This window comes from Enhydra lutris, unplaced genomic scaffold, assembly GCF_002288905.1.
Source record: "Enhydra lutris kenyoni isolate GAN:26980312 unplaced genomic scaffold, ASM228890v2 scaffoldscaffold12, whole genome shotgun sequence".
In the NCBI taxonomy this organism is placed as follows: Eukaryota; Metazoa; Chordata; class Mammalia; order Carnivora; family Mustelidae; genus Enhydra; species Enhydra lutris.
In genome coordinates, this window is record NW_019154096.1 from 62930826 (window position 1) to 62944959 (window position 14134).

Sequence of the window (14134 nt, forward strand, 5' to 3'; positions counted from 1 at the left end):
TTTGTTGTTTTAATTTGACTCACAGTCTTCCCCTGGAGGGCATGCATTTCAGTTTTAGAGAAATGCAGTAGAGTAAACTGTAATAAATTATTTACAAGCACCTAGTTTGTATAATCTTACATGGAAGCCATTCGCTTTTGGAAAACAGTGAGAATAAATCTTTAAGCAAAACAGTGCTATCTGGAAGCCTTACTGTGATGATGTATGTTTTTTTTTTTCAGTAATGAGGCACTGAAGAATGAGTTGTGCTAAAATTAACTCAGGGTCAGCTTGTCGGGATGAGCATAACTTTGGTTGAGATTTTTTCTTCCTTAAAAAAGGTTTTCAAAGCACCAGTTAATTACAAAAAGCATGCATATTTATTCTCACAGTGAGTTAAGTTGCGAGAGAGCTAGCAAATCATATATTGCATTCTCCAAAGCATCTGATTACATTTCTAGAAACAAACCAACTGAAAAGAAAAATGAAGCCAGAGAAGCCATTGTTCCCTGCTCAGGCTAGCACAGCAGCCCTTAGCAGAAGTCACAGGCCAGGCAGTAGAGTCCACGCGAAATCAGTCCCAGCCTTGACTTCCCAGGTAACTCAGAGAGAGCTTGAGCAATCCTTGATCTATAATTTAGAGGGAGAATGAGAGAGACTAGTGCAGTGACTGCCGTCCAGAAAAAGAATACCGTGGGAATAAGTAAGTCTCCCTGGGGGTCCCCCACATGCACGGCTCCAGCCAACAGAAGAAGTGTTCCTCCGTCCCCATTAGTACAACAGAGCACTACCAGGCGGGGACCCTGCTCCACACCAGAGCCGCAACAACACTGACAATGGCTAAGGGCACATGAATTCCTACAAAGAACAAATAGATTTTAAACACAGAATCTGAGAAGACTGGAAAAAGCTCACGACAGCACAGCATTATTGCTATGAGTTTCAGACGAGATCTTTCATACGATGTGAAGTACCGGTCAGTCCCCTTCCTTCTCCCAACACACATGGGATATTCATGAGACGCCATTAGTGTTTCAAGTCCAAGCTTCTGAAAGTACAAACTTAATTCTCAGTACTTCCAAATCAAAGACTATATGCAATATTCACCAGGAAAAATTCCTAATTCCGTAATACCATTGGAGAGAAGAAACAGTAAGCTGTCAGAAAATGTTTTAATATCACATGATCTTTATGAAATCACCACAGTTACCACAATGGACAGTAATGCTCCCTGCTCCTACGAAGGCACCTACCCATTATGAACAGACAATTTTTCATCATAATTTGCCACCATGTGGCATTAGGGTTTAGGCATATAACCATACACATTTTTTAAAAAAACATGGTTTTCCCTCACAGCTAAAAATTTGTAACTGCCTCCAACCACGGAGCAGTCAATTGGGCTACCACACACGTGGCACAGGTTGCGCACCACACAACTTGAGTGGGCACCAGTCACGCGGACTGGGTGTAGTGCACAACCTATACACAGTACATGAGAGCCCGGGGTCAGCAGCCTCGAGCCACAGCACTTTCCGCTCGCACAGTCTATCAGGCTAGTCAAGTTAGGACAGTTGCTGTTTGGTTGGAGAATCTCCAAGAAACAGCTGTACCCAGGAGAGGCAGGTGCCACCTGGGGGGTGGGAAGGGGTATGGACATAAAACAGGTGTCATTCCTAAATACTTGCTGGTCATTTAAAACTCATGGCACTTTTTTATATGAGCAAAAAGTTCAAAGTCAGTGTTCTGGCCAAGTTTACCTTGAACTCTGCCAGCCAAATCTACCTCCTGATGTGAACTGTTTGATCACATTAGCTCTATTTCTGACCTAAACTAATATTGTGTTTTCATGTAGCTTGTCAAACGCTTTCTAAATCTGACTGCGAAGGACAGCACAGTGATACCTGGGTGTGATCTAGATCAGCCCATTCATTTGTAAAGCACTTTGGATGAAAGGTGTCCCCTTTAAAATTAGCTACTATTGATGAAGATAAAACCGAAAAAAAAAAAAAAAGAAAACCAGTGAATGGATGACTCAATTATGTTTCAAGGAAGCATTAACCATTAATCAGAAAATGTATCGACAAATTATCCGACAGTATTAAGTATACTATGTAAGATTCGGTTCTAGAATGAATCTACATTTTTGTGCCCATCACAGTAATTTAGTCCTTAACGGTGATACTTAAAAGGGAAATCTTTAATAAATTCCAAAATAATTTTTTGAGATTTCGTTGCGTCACCTACTGACGATGAGTTGCAAGCGGAGGCTGGGGGCCCCCAAGCGTCCCACGGAGGCTGCTGTGTCATCTCGGGAGGAGGGGGTAAGCACAGCCCCGCGGAGGGGAAGGCACTTGTCTTCCAGCACGTCACAGCAGGACAGGGCAGGCCTGTCCACATGTCGGCACCTTCAGCTCTTGAGCCAGAGGCTGGAGCCTGCGAGGGACTCGTCTGATACCCTCCACTTGCCAGAGGTGCCAGGACTAACCTACAGCACCACGAAACTCAGAATGTACTCTAGGAGTTTTTGCCGGTTGCACTGAGGTAGAAACGTGCTGCTGAGTTCTAAAATGGACACTCTCTTTTGTTTGGTCTCTTTGAAAACCTAGAGAGAAAGTTGAAATTAAAGACAAATCAAAACAAGAAGATATTTCTGTCACCAACCCTGACCTTTGTTCTAGACCCAAAAAGCAGTCAAGGCACCTAACACTGTATCCTGGTTTTAAATAAATGGACGTGTGGGGGTTCATGAGGAGGGTTATGGAGGCAGGTGCGATGGGTTTCTTTTGGATAGAGTCCAATCAGCATACTATACTTTAAAATCTGTGTTAGAATTCAGTCACAAAGAGTTCCTCACAAAGGCCATGAGTACCTCCACGGAACTCCTGTCATGTATGACACAAGGAGTACAGTACAGCAGAGGAAACTTCCAGCAATACCGGTAGAAACACAGTAACTGAAAATCCTATGACGTAACTAACATCCCTGCCGAAAATTGTAGTAGCATGTTGAAATGGACTGCCACTTGTTATATGTAAACAGCTTAGGGATGAAGGTGAAAACCAGGAAAATTCTGGAACATTCAAATAAATCTGTACTGGTGTGTCCCACTTTCTATAAGCCTGTCCCCCTCCCAATCCCCAGAAATGTGGTCATGATCAGTCCAGCAGAAACTGCTTTTTCAGAGCCCACCCAAATGCAGGTGGCTCAAACAGACCAGGTCTGAGCAGAAAGAGACGTTAACATGTGCCTTCCTACCATAAGCAGCGGGAACTCACCCCGATATCCTTAAACATTTTCACAGCGTTCTTCACAAGGCAGTAAGTGGCACTCTCGGCTGCAGAGGAAGGATAAGACCTTGTGAAAAGCTGGGGCCCGGCAAACATGAAACCCCCAGCACCCACAGTAAGAAAGTGTGGGAGGCCCTGGAGAGGATCTGAGCCAGTCAGCAGACTGGGGTCCAGTGCCGCCCCTATCACTGGCATGCTGGGAGGTCTCAAAGGATCCACTGTTTCTTTAAACTTATTCTGTCATCTTTTAAGACCAAAAGAGCAAGAAGAAAAGAGAGAGAGAAGGAGGGAGGAAATGAGAGAAAGGAAGAGAAGGAGAAACCCCTATAACACCCGTCTTGAACGGTTTTTGAGAGAAGCGAACAAGACCGTGGGTAGAAATTCTGTTCGGCTGCACAGTGAAACACGGAGGAGACCTTAACCAGCGGAGCTGGAGAGAGCACAAACCTAGAGGGCAGAGAAAAGAGCCCCTGCAGCCGGGTGTGCCCATTCACTAGCTGTGGGAGCTACGACAGCTATCTAGAGAGAAATCCAGAACTCCAGGGGTCTATATGGGTATGGAGAGATGTCTAGAGAGAAATTATCTCGAGATCCCTTCTGGCTCTAAAATGTCTTGATTCCAAGCAGTTTCAGTCCTAAGCCATCACTGCAGAGAAACACTGCTCCCACCCCGGTCGCACCTCTCATCACGCAGACACGACCGAGCATGAGCCGGACACGGAGCCCTGGAAACACGCCGCTGCCGGGGTGCAGAATGGCACCCCCCCCCAGGAGCCCCCCGCGGGCCCACGCAGGCGCTCACAGGCCTGCTACTTCTACACACGGCCCAGCGCAAAGAGGGCACAGGGTCGTGCCGGCGCGTTCAAGCACGTTCACGGCTGCACCAGCCACTGCGGCTCTCGAGTGCCGGCACCCTGACCCCCCAGCCGTCAACAAGGGTCACACGTCGGATGCCGTAAACAGTGATATGGGGGAACACTCTAAAGCAACAGGAGTACACACACATGCACACGCACAAACACGCAGGACTCCACTTATCATGTTAAGTGAAAAAAGCCACACCCAAGAGTATAGAACTGCTTCGTTCCGCTTCTAGAACATCCTGAAACAGACAAGAACGGGAGCCTACAAAGTTGGCGGTTGGGCTAATTTTGCACTTTTTCCCAGTGGCCTACACAAGCAGATTCCCGTCATCCAGAAAGGCTCAGCTCTTACAAGGGGCCGGAGCGGGGACAGGCCTACCATACACGGCGACGCGCCTCTCCGTCCTGGCCACCAGGTACTTGTGCAGCCTCTGCAGGTACTCGGGCTCAGGGACCGGACCACTGAAGTTGTGGATGAAGATGGCAGCGGAGCTGTAGGCCTCCAGCAAGGGCCCGAGGAGCCTCTGCAAGAAGGTGATGAACTGCTGGTGCTCCTTGGACTGGCTCACCTGAGGGCGCAAGGCCGGGGCACAAGGTCACAGAGAAGGAGAGAACAAGCCCGCTGACGCAGCACCTTCCGCACGGAGCAGCCCACCGCTCCGCGGCCACAGACCCTCTGCTGGAAAGGCCCCTGGCTGTGCAACGGGTTCTTTATGGGAGTCAGTTTTCGACAGTGCTTGAGGTTTGCAGTCACTGAACGGCTGCCCGGAAGAAACCGGCACACCTGAATGACACATTGTCATCACTGAACACAGCGGGTCCCCAGGCCGGACCCTCCCAGGTTTCACTCGAGTGTGAAAGAAGACACATGGCAAGACCACCAAGGTCACCTCAGTCTTCCCCAGCACTCACTTGCTGTCACCCCACCTGGCCTTTGGCTCACTTCCTGGCACAGTGGGGTGTGACGGGGTGCCGGGTGGCAGAGGGGGCTCTCACTGCCCCCACCCAAAACAGGCACGCTCGGATCAGCCCCTCTGCGGAACGGCCGCAAGGCAACTGCCCCAACTCACAGCTGGTCATACCCAAAAAGGCCAGGTGGACGCTCCAGAAGTGACACCTCCTGAGTGTGTGTGTGTGTGTGTGTGTGTAAATCAGGGGTGTTACAGAGTAATCCACTTAAGGTATTCAGAAAAAATGAGTCATTATTAACTTGTAAAATGACAAATCAAGGACAATCCATCTTATAAAAAACCTAAAGTTTCTCCTGTGATGGGATTTGTTTTAACTGAAGGCAAATGGTTCAATGTATGCCATCTGGGGAGGGCCGGCAAGACCGAGCAGGACTCGGAAAGAGCCATGGGCTGTGGCCGCTGAGGGAGGGAGGGATCCCTCTCCTTCCCCTTCTTCTCCTTCTCCCCTCTTCCCCCGCAGCTGCTCCTTGGGCTCAGTGAGGACTGAACACAGTCCTGCCTCTTCGGGAGGGAGCGTAGGTGTAGGCAAACAGGTTTGCACCCTGGGATGGCGATGAGAGGGTCGGGAAGGGTCTCTCATGAGGTTCACCTTCCTGAATTTGCACTTCCGTGTCCTTTTCCATTACCTGCACCCATACTGAGCAACGGGGGTACTCACTCACCTCAAACATGAGTGTCTTTATTATTAACCCAGTCGGTTCGTAGGGGCCAGAAATGTGAATAAGTCGGCAGAGGCTCAGTTTCTAAGAACCTCGTCAACTAGGGACAACAAAAACCTCGACTCCTCCCTGCAACGCCCACCAGAGCCCTTCACCGAAGTACCTTCAGGTAGCAATCTCGCTGCTCCTCACCAAAATCACTGTCTTCGTCTTCTTCGTCGCTTCTCCAAGACAAGGGCTCAGGAAGCTTCTTGTCCCACTGCTGCTCGGCAAGACCAGGACTAATGTCTTCCTGGTCATCTTGCTATGCCAAAGAGATGGCGAACAGGAAATAAACATGTGCGGGCACACGAACATTCGCGAGGCTGACGTCAGGCCAGAAGACCCTCACCCTGCCTCCCTACTCTCTGTTAGCCATTCACGGTGTCAACCCACCTCTGCCTCCAAACTCAGAGTCACTCGAGAGACAGTGGGGAAGGAAAGGAGGAAAGGAAGAGGTAGCGAGGGGAGCTACCAGACAGGGCAAATAAAGATGCCCTGTAAGCCGATATCTACTTCCCCAGGCCATACTTACTACACTAAATCGATAAAAATTATAATCTCAAAAGAGAAAACTGTGTGTATACAAGCTACAAGCACACGGATATGTAAAACATCTCTTGGAATGAAAACTTTCAGGTGTCACAGAGTTAAGATATGTTCTAGACAATACCAGTTACACAAAAGTAACCAAAATACTGAAAATAATCCCCAAAGGTGTTTACTCTCCCTATTCTTACTTTTCTTTTCTCTTCATGTGGACTTGACTACATACCAAATGTAATTATTGGCTAAAATAATCGGTTGTAACACTGGTTAAAATAATTGGTAGAAAAGATAAGGAAGAGCAAACCAAATAAAGGCAAATGAAGGAAAGCCAGTCCTCTTACCTCTGCCACTATGAGAATGCCATACTGGATAAACCTTCCTACTGTTTCATGGCAAATTTGGTGAAATGTCTGGCAGGGCTGGGAAGAAAAGGCATTTAAATAAAAATGTCACTGACCTTTTATTTATCTATTTACTTATTTTAAGATTTTGTTTATTTGAGAGAGAAAGAAAGCACAAGTGGGCACAGGGAGGGGCAGAGAGAGATGGAGAAGCAGGCTCCCTGCTGAGCAGGGAGCCCGACACAGGGCTCAATCCCAGGACCCTGGGATCATGACCTGAGCCAAAGGCAGATGCTTAATGGACTGAGCCACCCAAGCACCCCATCACAGACCTTTTTATAGACAGAAAACTGCTGTACAAGGTAACTGCCAAATGCTTCCATATCAGCTACCTCGTTCGACTGGTTAAGTCCTAAGATTCCCAAGGCCCACCCTCTTGATGAATGCATGGTCAAGGGCAATGCCCAAGAAGAGCCCTCATTCTGTGTCTGGCAGAGCGCCCAACGTGGCTCCACCTGCATGGGCGCCCCGAGCTAAGTCTCCCCCGCTGGGGGCAAGTCCTCAGAAGGACCGCTCACTGGGCCCTGCTGCCGCTGACTTCTCTTCCTCCGCAAGACAGTTTCTCTGCAAATGCTGCCTTACCATAAACACTGTGTGTAGCGGTGGTGAAGGAGGGAACAAATATTCAAATAACTCAAAAATGACCCAGGGAAAGGACAAGGTCAATCTTGGGAGCTGCATCCACCCACCCCATCCCGCCCTGTCCCTCAAGGCTCATGCAAAACAGATTCCCCAGCAGGGCGACAATATACCACATGCAAAGAACGCTGTGGAGGGCCATCCTCACAAAACAATCATGACAACAAAACAACTGAATGTCCCCGGACACATTCAAATAAGTGGGAGAGAGTATTACATTTTAAGTAGAATATGAATACTATTTGTTGATGATTTTGAGGGAAAAGAATCTATTGCTTAATACGTATGCCTCATTATGAATGTCTAAAAGTGCTTGAATACAAATAAATGCTCATCGGTCCTGCTGGGCCTTAGTTTTCCCATTTGTAAAGTGACAAGGGGTTGAACAGATGATTTTTAAGACTGTTTTCTGGCTCCTATCTTCTGGGCATGTTAACTATTTACAGGCCTCTGACCCAGTGCCTTCCGTACAGAAAGAGCGCAGTAACTTTGGATCTGACTCTGGAGAATGTTGAGCAATCCGTCCTGTCACGCCTCACAACCACATGAAGGGTTCACTGGAGCAGTGACCCCAGCGGCAAACAAAGACAGCAAACAAGATATTGGCCCAAGAGTCACTGAGACTCAGGAATAGAAGGTACAGCCTCAGTAACAGACCAAACGCTGTCTGAGAGAAAAACACAGGTGGCTTATGTTTTCATGAAAATTTTGTAAAAATTCTCAAGAAAAAGACAACAGGTCACACTCCTTCGTAAGTGAAGGAGGCTTCACTTACGAGTGATATGGTGCCTTCGTTAGAGAGGAGGTAGCACAGGCTAGCGGCCTTCCGCACCAGCTGCTCCTGGCTGATCAAGCTGGGGGACGGCCCCGCAGGCCCCCCTGAGCCCCTCTTGTTCAGAACGGCGTAAAGGCTGCAGGCTAAGGAGAGAAAAGCATCAGTGAAGCCCACAGCCTTTCCTCCAAGAGAACTTCAGCTGGCTCAGAAAACGTGGATTACCTGAATAGATCGTGAATACATCAAAGAGAATTATCTGCATTCACTGGAGAAAAATGTCAGTACATCCCTTCAGGATTCAATCCTCAGGATTCCATGTGATCCCAGCTCTCTCTAACCCCTTCCTCAGAGGCTTCGGTCCCGCCCGCTCTGCCTCCCCTGTTCCCTCTTCACCCCCTACACTCACTTCACTGCCATGCACGCTTTCTCGTCTCCCTCAGACTCCCAGCTCCTGACAGCCAAACACCTTCCCTCCCCTCCTCGGACTAAGTGTAATACTAGGCCAACAGTAATTCAGTAACCACTCCTTGATGAGTAAGTGTAAAAAATAAGCTAGATTGATACAGCAGATTACACTTGCATTTGAAAAAGAAAACTACAGCAACACATCCCCTTCCAACAAGGGGCTATCATCGCAGTCAACAGACACTACCATGTGCTTAGGCCCTTCTCCCTCCCGTGAAGCTGCTGCAGGGCAGGCCATACCTATGATGGCCTCCATGATGAAGACGTGGAGCACGCCATTGCTGTAGAAGTTGAGTTCAAAGACTGACGGGATAGTTGTGCTGGGGGTAATAAAAAATTCATCGTTCCTGCTGGTGTGGGTGATGGTGACACAATTTCCCAGCAGCTGTATGGCGTGCATGACGACATCTTCTGAGTTCCCTGAGAAGCCCAAGTCAAAATCACGAGCCAGGACTTCCTCCTTTATCACAAAGAAGTCCTCCACCAATGTGGAGAGATCAATGCCCTAGAGAAACAGACAGAAATGGTCTCATGACAGTGGAAAACCTGCCTCCCAAGAGGCCCAGAAGCCATTCCGAGGATTTTATTTCCTGCCGTGGCTTTCCAGGAACCCTGCTTTTGGCACAGAGAGTAAAAAGGCCAGAGTATTAGGGCACAGGATGTCAGAAAACTGGTGAAAAGCTGGTCCTCAGAAAGTCAAGATATTCATGTCCAAAGAATGCTTTGGTCACAACATGTGACAGGAGCATCTAAGATTACACAGGGCAGAAGAAGCCATCTAAAAGTTAGAAATGCTTATGTTTTAGCAGTAATTCCCCTCATTTTATATATTTTTTAATGATTTTATTTGAGAGAGAGAGAGAGAGAGAGAGAGAGAGGGCACAAGCAGGGAAAGGGAGAAGTAGGCTCCCTGCTGAGCAAGGAGCCTGATGTGGGGCTTGACCCCAGGACCCTGAGATCATGACCTGAGCCTAAAGCAGACACTTAACTGACTGAGCCACCCAGGTGCCCCAATTTCCCTCATTTTAAATATTTATCTGACAACTACTCACATCATGCCTACACATATATGTAATATACGTGCGCACATGTAACATGTATGTATATGTATGCATACGTGTGTATACACACACGTAGACACTACGTTTGTTACTGAGAACATGACTGTGGATGGCACAGATACAGTCTTTTCCATCCCAGTACTTAGTCAAGTTCATGAAGGGAATATGGCCCGAAATACAAGTCCAAGAGCTGTGATCAGCTGTCAGACTCTTACTGCACATCAACGCAATAGGCCTTATTTACGTGAACTGTAGGACTCCAAGAATGTCCTACTGTTGTCTATGTGACGCAGTCTTGGAGTTTTTTTCACGTAGATTCCTCCATCAGATCTGTAAGCCCCCGTGGGCAGGGTGCTTGGCTTCCTTTACTGCTTATCTCTAAAGCAGAAGTCAGGACAGGACCATGTCCGTTTGTGACCAAGTAGCTGACCGGCTGACACGGCGTTCGCACACTTCCCCCATGACCGCAGGGACACGGCAGACGTACCTGCCGGTGTCTGTAGAGGAGCAGACAGGCCACGATGTGTGTGGACATAATGGCACAGGACTTGCTAGCAGCTGGAAGGCAAGCACAGAACTTTAGGTTCCCTTTTTTTAACACAGTGGAAAGTCTCCAAAAGTACCTAAATCTGAAATGGGAGTATTTACAACTATAAACACCTCTACTTCTACCACATTTCCTGTAACTAGAATTTACGGAAGGGAAACAACAACAGTATCCCACGTTCTGGCCAACAGATCCTCATTAGAGATCATCAGCATCGTGTACCAGTATCCAGCCTAAGACGCTCCACTTTCCAAACAGGCCAGTGGAATTTAGTCACTCAATGGCCAACAGACACTTTCCTGGAAATACCAAGACCCAACATAGAAGCCTGTTCTGGCAGTTCTACGGGGTCTCCCACTTCTCCCAGTTCCATGTTTCTGGGCTCACTCCTGGCTCCAGGCTCTGGCTTTACCCCGACTGCTCTCTCCTGTGGGTAGAGTCCCCGTCACCCGAGGACAGAGGCACAGTGGGAGAAGGGCTAGCCGATCTGAAGGCAGAAAATGTGGGCTCAAATCTGATTTCTACGTGGCCTAATTTCATAACTTGGGGGAAAAGACTTCAACCCCCATGCCGCAGCTTCCTCATTGGTAAGATGAAAATGCTGTGTCGTTCACTGGGCTGAGGAGGAAATGACCAGGCTGGAGGTATGGAGGAGAGAGGACGTATTTGAGAAGTACTGTAGTCCATAACCCAATACTCAGAATTTGTAGAAATTATAATCATATAAATCAAATACGAGAACATCTAAGGAATAATCTGAAATAAACACACCATGTGTGAATTTTCTGAGATGACAATGAATTCATGAATATTTCACTCACATTGAGTATTGTCTCCAGTGTTTAAAAAAATGAAAAACAGTACCAAGTACCATATTCATAGCCATTAAGAAGAATACTTATAGTTTTTTAAAAACATGAATGAATGTTTGTGTTATAAATGGAAAACAGTGCAACACAAAAACCATAAAAAAATACTTCTAGAGACCAGACAGCCACATTCCTGTTACCTGGGTAGAGAGAAACAAACAGAGGTGCTTTTAAGGAAGAACACCCCGACCTCCCGTGAAGCGGGAGCAGGAGCAGCTGGAGGGGCGGGAGCCAGAGGAGGTGAGATGTCCCCATGATGGAGTCGCCAGCAAGTGCGGAGAGTTTGGCCAGCCTGGGAGTGAGGCACAGGCGACGGCAAGGACAGCCCACCTGGGCTGTGCACCAAGGTGCCAGCCACTGCCACGCGATTTTGAAGCAGATTCTACGACATGACACGTGTTGGCATTTGGGGCTCAGAGAAAGCTAATTCTGCGCACAGCTCACTCTGCTCTGGCTCACTTGCGCTTGGATTCCCTGTGCCCAGCTACGCCACCCAGACGAGCGTGGGCTCAGGTGGAACTGCCAGCTCTTCCCTGGGGAGTCCCCACGACTGAAACGAAGCTTTACACATACAGAACAGCCCCTCGATATGTGCTGGATAAAAACAATCGTGGGGTCAGCAGGAAAACGGACACACAACTATAAACCTAGATGCCGCACCACTCATTAATTCAAAGAGACAAATTCATGAACAGCAGAGGCAATAAATCATTCTGACAGGACTATTTTCTTAAAAAGCCTAAGACTGACCCTACGAGTGGCTCTGAGTTCTCAGGCACCGCGAGCGATGTTTCAATTGCTTACTTCAAACTCCCACCCCGCCGGCATCACCCTCTAACACCCTCCCATCGCCCCTGCATCGTAGGAGGAGAAGCAGCAGAAGCGAACTCCAGCAGATTCCAAACCCAGGCTGTGTGCCCCGCACCATGCTGGATCTGGGCTGCAGAACTGAAGGGTTTGGTACTGTACTCACTGAAGAGGATGTGCTCGGCTAGATTTGCAATCAGTCTTCTTCGGAAGGGCTCATCTGTTACATTTCTGGACTCGTTCGTGGATGTGTCTGCCTCTTTGTCCGCAGCGTCACTGGGTCTGCAAAGATTTTTTTTTAATTAGACTCTACAGCCACATTCTTTTAGAAGCAAACTACCTAGAACTAAGATATAAATGTCTTAAATACTTTCAATTACTACATATTCTGAATGTAAAGCGCAAATAGATTATTTCAATGCATTATTTTCCTCCATGATATACATTATCATATTTAATACACTCTCCTGACCAAAAGATTTTATTGAGTTAGGACCAAATAATCTACTGGTACATCACCTCCAAAAAGCCACCAGCCAAAAAAACTGCATGAACCAAGATACCTCATTTTAAAACATTTCTAAAAATGTGGCACCTGAACTCATTAGGGGAGGGGCTTAATACTTAATTTCTCTAAGTTACAATTTAACTCGAGTTCTGGGAAACGTACACGGGAAAACTCTTTTACATGCTACACTTACGTACAATATGCATAACCTAAGCTACTACCAGAAGGAATTTAGTTCCAACATCCAAAAGCATAAATCGAATAAGAACTCCTGATTCACACAATCAAAAAGATGTTATAACGCAAATAATCAAAAACCTCCAGACTGATATGAAAATGTTGTCACTTCACTGTCCTCTATCAGACCAAGAGAAAAGTTACCCAAAGTGAGGAAGTGCAGATGAGAAGGAGCCCACTCTTCATAAACTTAACCTAGTTTTCTCCGCAATGCCAGAAATAACAGGTATCTGACAGTGTAGTTAGTATAAAAAATTTCCACAGATCTTACCTTAAAGGAATTATAGCTGGTAACAAGGCTTGCTCCAGAGAGAGCGGAGCAGACACAGGTTTCTGACTTTGGCTTTCTAAATACTCCTGGGGAGGGTGGAAGGAAGGGGGAACACAACACAGTCATTAACTCTCCCTGTTTTGCTTATGTATATTAAATGTAATTCAATCTTCAAACAGTAAAAAGGGAGCACTTTATAAAATGAGCCATGCTACAGAGCAGGAGTACTTTCTACATCCTAAACTACCTTCAGAAGTGCAAAACGACTCCCGGAATTTTGGCAAGCATGAAATCTAAGGACTGATGATGATACAAAAGATGAGACAATGATGCTTAAGCAAAATTATGTATTTTTTTAATTCTTTTAAGTTTTAAAATTTTTCTTTTTTAAGCAGGCTCCACACCCAACGTGGGGTTTGAACTCACAACCCCAATATCAAGAGCCACGTGCTCTTCCAACTGAGCCAGTCAGGCATCCCTTAAACAAAATTATTTAAAAGTTAAAGGAAAACACTTAACTTCTCTCACATCTACACAAAATTATCTGACATTCCCAATATAGTAAGAAGCAACACAACCATGCTTTTCAAAGGAACTCTGACGACCTGAGGGTCACATAATATTCAAAAGAACCTCAATCCAAAAGCAAATCATAACAATATAGAGAAGTTGTGCGGTAGTTTTAAAAAAGATGAAGTGGTAAGAAATGACGAGGCTCCTCAAAGTGGAAAGCATGGAAGACCAGAAAGCACGTAGCATGGCAGTTAGGATCTTAGAAGTAAAACTAAGAATGGAACAAAAGGAAAAGTAGGACCTCTGCTCCTTATCACAGGCTCCCGATTCCCTTACTCATCCTTCTCCTTCTCCTTCTCCTTCACAAATTTGAAAATCTTCGGAATTCAAAACCGCCAGGACCTCAGGGAACCCCCAGCGCCAGGCTTCTGCACAAGAATGGCGCTCTCCCTTTGAATGTGTGCGTGTGGATTCCACTCAGGAGAACATCATCCTAGACGGTCAATGTTACCCAGATTTTAGGGGTAAGTTTTATAAAATTTTCCCTAAAGGGAATTTTAAAATATAATATAAAATACCGACATACATCATAAAGCGATATGCAGAATTCTCATCAACTAAAAAAGAAATGACAGCAACAAATGCTGACCCTGGCTGCTCCCAAAGACAAACATATACTATCCTTTGTCAA

General features: G+C 46.6%; 1 protein-coding gene across 2 annotated transcripts in view; it reads right to left on the reverse strand.

Annotated features, from left to right (window-relative positions):
* Positions 1-207: 207 nt before the first annotated feature.
* Positions 208-14134, reverse strand: part of LOC111145178 (glycerol-3-phosphate acyltransferase, mitochondrial) — a 56402-nt gene continuing 42475 nt past the window's right edge. Inside the window, exons 12-23 of one of the 2 annotated variants that reach the window (XM_022499889.1) lie at positions 12931-13016; positions 12081-12196; positions 10179-10249; positions 8871-9135; positions 8166-8308; positions 6692-6769; positions 5926-6066; positions 5762-5765; positions 5060-5064; positions 4512-4701; positions 3258-3316; positions 208-2584 (exon numbers count right to left, since the gene is read on the reverse strand). In XM_022499889.1, coding sequence (XP_022355597.1) covers positions 2468-2584; positions 3258-3316; positions 4512-4701; positions 5060-5064; positions 5762-5765; positions 5926-6066; positions 6692-6769; positions 8166-8308; positions 8871-9135; positions 10179-10249; positions 12081-12196; positions 12931-13016 — 1275 coding nt within the window. In that variant the 3' untranslated portion in view covers positions 208-2467. The remainder of the gene's footprint in view (positions 2585-3257; positions 3317-4511; positions 4702-5059; positions 5065-5761; positions 5766-5925; positions 6067-6691; positions 6770-8165; positions 8309-8870; positions 9136-10178; positions 10250-12080; positions 12197-12930; positions 13017-14134) is intronic. The other variant, XM_022499890.1, reaches the window with a different exon arrangement.